Source organism: Loa loa (assembly GCF_000183805.2).
Source record: "Loa loa unplaced genomic scaffold supercont3.679, whole genome shotgun sequence".
Classification (NCBI taxonomy): Eukaryota; Metazoa; Nematoda; class Chromadorea; order Rhabditida; family Onchocercidae; genus Loa; species Loa loa.
The window spans coordinates 2,036-6,586 of NW_018108859.1; the positions used below are offsets into that span (position 1 = coordinate 2,036).

A 4,551-nucleotide genomic window follows, 5' to 3' on the forward strand; every position below is an offset into this window, starting at 1 on the left:
ATTTTTACCTTTCTCTCTTTTTAAATATTCTTTATTAGGCTAAAATTAAATTATATAAATTAAAATTGTTCAAATATTCTTTCGATATTATTTTTTTTCTGAAGAAGGAAATTTTAAAAAAAAAAACAATTAGCTATTGATTAAAATTTTGTTTCAAATAATTTACTCAAAATTTGCGAAAAAAATTTCGGAAAAATTTTGGAAACAGATTTATCTATTCAAATTTTATTTTTAAATTTATCATCTATATTAATTGTTTAACTTTTTTATTTTTATTTTGAATTTTTAAACAGTAAGTTGAATTTATGCTAATTTATATTTTATTCTATCAATCAAGTTTTGTCCATATTTTAATTTGATGTTAAAAACTTGCGTCAATTACATGTTAATTAATTCTAGCTTCTTTTATTAAATGCCTCGGGCGCTTAATTAATATTTTTAATTAATTAATTAATTAAAAATATTATTGTAAATCAGCTTAATTAAAAATATTATTGTAAATCCTTTGGTTAATTAAAAATTATATAATGTAATGGTGGCTTGTGTCAAATGTCAAAATTAATTTCAATCAAAAGTTATATCGCAATTGATGATGGAGTTGGATAACGGTAATGATAAAATAGTGATAAAAATTAGATGATGATAAGAGTAGATGATGAAATTAGATAAATAATGATAATTTTAAGTTCTTCATTAACGTACTATTCAATATTATTATTTTTTGGCCAAAAACATGATGTCGAAAAATTTTCCTAACTTAAATTTATGTATAAGTTTAAATAAGATATGAGTATAAGTTTAAGTTTAAATTAAGTTATGAGTATAAGTTTAAATTAGTTTAAGGACAAATTTTAAATTAATTTTTTTATCAATAAAAATAACAATTTAATTACTATGATTAATATTTATGTAAAGGTATGAGAGAGTTTAAAATTATTTGCATAATTTATCAGCACTTAAAATTTGTCTAATTAATTATCTTAAATTTTTAACAGTTATAATTTTTTTTTCTCAATTTTAAACGTTTATTTTTATAATTATCTGAATTTATTCGTAATTATATAATTGTCAAATTGAAAAATTTTTTCCATTTAATTTATGACCGTAATTTTTAACATAAAATTATGAATGTAATTTTATAATTGTGTATAATTTTGGCAAATCTAATCCTTCACTTTCTTAATTATCCATTTCAATCTTAATTATCTAATTACCTAATTTAAAATATCCTTTTTTTTTCCGGATGTAATAAATTAATTAGAATTATTACAGGAAAAAGGTGGTATGCCACCATTACCACCACCAAAACCGCGTATTAATTTAGACGAAAGAATGAATGCTACTGATAATTATTACTCCGAACAAACAAGGTAAATTTATTTACCTTTTCTTTTCAGTAATAGCAAAATACTTTACAGTATCATTGAAAGCACTAATTAAGTTAGTTAATTAGTGTGGTGTAGATTAAAATAATTTAGCTAATTATTTTCTTACTTTTCAGTCCCTTTGCATATTACTTATTTACGTGATTTTATAAACTTTAACCTTTTTTTTAAATTTCAGTAAGACGAACATTTTTTTTGCTTTAGAAAAAATGAAAAATGTTTTCTCTTAATTAAAAAGCTTTTTTTTTCAATTAGAAATATCAAAAGTCAGTTATTTTGTAGTGATATAGGTGAGCAACTTTTTTTCGCGTATTTTTTACGTCAAAATGACGTACACGTAAGGTATTTGTTATATAATTTTCACGCAAAAATAGCGTGCGTATATGTTATTCGTTGCGTAATTTTACATGAAAATAATATATATACGTAAGGTATATGTTACAAATTTTCCACGTTAAGTTGACGTACATATGAGGTATTGTTAACTTGTAACATATTATTTACGTAAAAATAACGCTCATATATGATGTTTGTTACGTAATTTCACGTTAAAATGACGTGGAATGACGTATATTATTTCAGAATTGGCATGTAAAAAAAAGAAATTTTTTTTTTTTTATTATTTATTACAATATCATTAGGCATAATTATACAAATATTTCAAACAGCATGAAAATTTTCCTTCTAAGCTTATTCATTCATTTTGCCAAAAGAAATTTATTCCTTCAATAAATTAATATTCGAATTTTATTTAATTTATGATTATTTTGAAATTTGTATTAATTAAAAATTTCAAAAAAAAAATTTCTATAAATGAAATTATTTTTTGTATAAATTTTACAAATATACAAAAATTTTTATTTAATTCAGAGGAAGTGATCAAATAATAACACGAGCGCATTCGGTACTACCAGCATCTGTACGACCAAATTTAAATTCACGCGTTGCAAGTCCAACTGAAGAACGTACAACAACGCCACGAGCTATTGAACCTGATTTAGTTGCAAAAGATCGGTAATTAATTTTAAAAAAATTTTTTTTTTTATAAATTTGTTTTTTTTTTTTGCTCCATTATAATTATGAAAACAAAGATCAAATTATTACAATAAGCTAAACAATGAAGTTTTTTTCACGTAATTTTTACGTAAAAATGACGTACGTATATAGTATTTAAATAGTTTCAACGTATCAAAAATTATATTGCTTTTTTTGAATTATACCAATAATTATGGCAATAAATGGTGATAAATTGTTACCATTCATTTTCATTCTAGGCTTTCTCTCATTTCCCGAATATTATTTCTTGGGTAAAATTTAAATCTTAATGTTACTTTAAACTTGAATAGTATTAAAATAAGTTAGATGAAATAATTGAATCATACGATTATCATCACGAATGCTTTCCTACTTCCAATTCTCGAATATTTCTCGGGTAAAATTTGAGTCTTAGTGTTGCCTTAAACTTGAATAGTACTAAAATAGTTAAAGAATTATAATAATTGAATCATCCGACCTTAATCCTCAATATTTTCCGGATTTTATTTTCTAATCTTAATGTTTAATCTTGGATATAGCACTGAGTTATTAAAGTCATAAAGTCAATTATTAAATCCAAATTGATTATTTGGCATTGATCATAGGCTTTATTTAATTCATTTCAATTATTTATTTTGTTTATCAACAAATGATTAATATATGATAAAATAAATTTGACAGGCGCATATATGATCTGTTTGTCATCTGGCATTTCTGGTTTCTGGTGACATATTATTTTTTTTTCATCATCCTTCCCTATATTCTATTGATAATTCCGATAATATATTAATTAAAAAACAGGAATACTTTTTATTTATTAACAGCAATTCATTTACCTTAATAATTTTGACTCATCATAGAATGAAATTGAGTAATAATTCCTTAAAAAGTTATTAATTATAATATGAATATAATATGAATGCTAATAATGCTAGCAAAAAGAAATTTGAAATATTGCAAAGTAAAAAAAAGAAAGAAGAAAACCTTTTCAAGTAAAAATTTGAAAAAAAAAAGTGTAAGGAAAACGATGAAGGAATGATCTTTTAAGTTTTTAATTTAAATTTTTATTTTTATTTAATTTTAAACCAAACCCTCTTTTAATTATTTCAAAAAATAAAAAAATTTTCATATTTGCATCAATTTATTGTAATATTTTCATTCATAATTAATTAATAAATTTGATTATCAATATATTACATTATGATTGAATTTTATAAATATAAAATTATTTTTTAACTTTTAATTTTTCTTTTTTTTTTTTTAAAGGTATGATCCAGCTAGTAAATGCTTTTCCTATGTACCAGCTCGTGCACTTAGTGAACATTTTACGGCACCACGTAAACCACAACGTCTTAAAATTGATGAAACAGCTACAACAACATTAAATATTTCACCATCAGCAAATGAAATTGCAATGATACCAGTGAAATCAACAGATTTACAACGTTTACCTGAAACACCAAAATGGGAAGATGATATTGAAAAGGTAAATGAATTTTAAATTTATCAAAAAATTATTTAATAAAATTTGGATAAAATCGTTTTATGAATCATATTTAGTTTAAAATTTTACACCATCAAATGATAACAATGATAAAGAGTTCAAGTTATCATTTGTTATTCTATTCATTCCAAAATAGATTTAAATTAATTTAAAATTTTACTTTATTTTAATGATACAATATTGAAATACCAGGTATGAATTAAAATTTTACACCATTATTAATATCTTCGTTATTGGATGCATTAAATTGTCAAATAATAATATTATGCACAAAGTAGTAATATTAATATATAAGTAATCACTTAGTTACTTAAATTATAGTAATATTAATATATAAGTAATTACTTAGTTACTTAAATTGTAGTAATATTATTATATAATTACTTATTTACTTAAATTAAAATTTTTAGTCCAATCTTTGTTTTTTTTCTTTTTTTTGAAAAATTAAACGTACTAGAATAATACCATGCAATGTTGCATTAATATATATTAATACTACTGTTGCATTAATATACCGGTATACTAGTTTATTAAATTTAAAATTACAATCTAATTATTGTTTTGTTGAAAATGAATTTTTGGTATATGCATAGTTCTGACGATTTAGCTTAATATAATAATGCATAA

General features: G+C 21.7%; 1 protein-coding gene across 1 annotated transcript; it reads left to right on the top strand.

Moving 5' to 3' along the window:
- Positions 1–1,284: 1,284 nt before the first annotated feature.
- Positions 1,285–3,921, top strand: LOAG_12898 (hypothetical protein; the record flags this gene model as incomplete). The annotated part of the gene is made up of 3 exons (XM_003148410.1): positions 1,285–1,370; positions 2,256–2,399; positions 3,687–3,921. The coding sequence occupies 3 exons, from the start codon at positions 1,285–1,287 to the stop codon at positions 3,919–3,921; spliced, it is 465 nt and encodes a 154-aa protein (XP_003148458.1).
- Between the last annotated feature and the right edge of the window lie 630 nt (positions 3,922–4,551).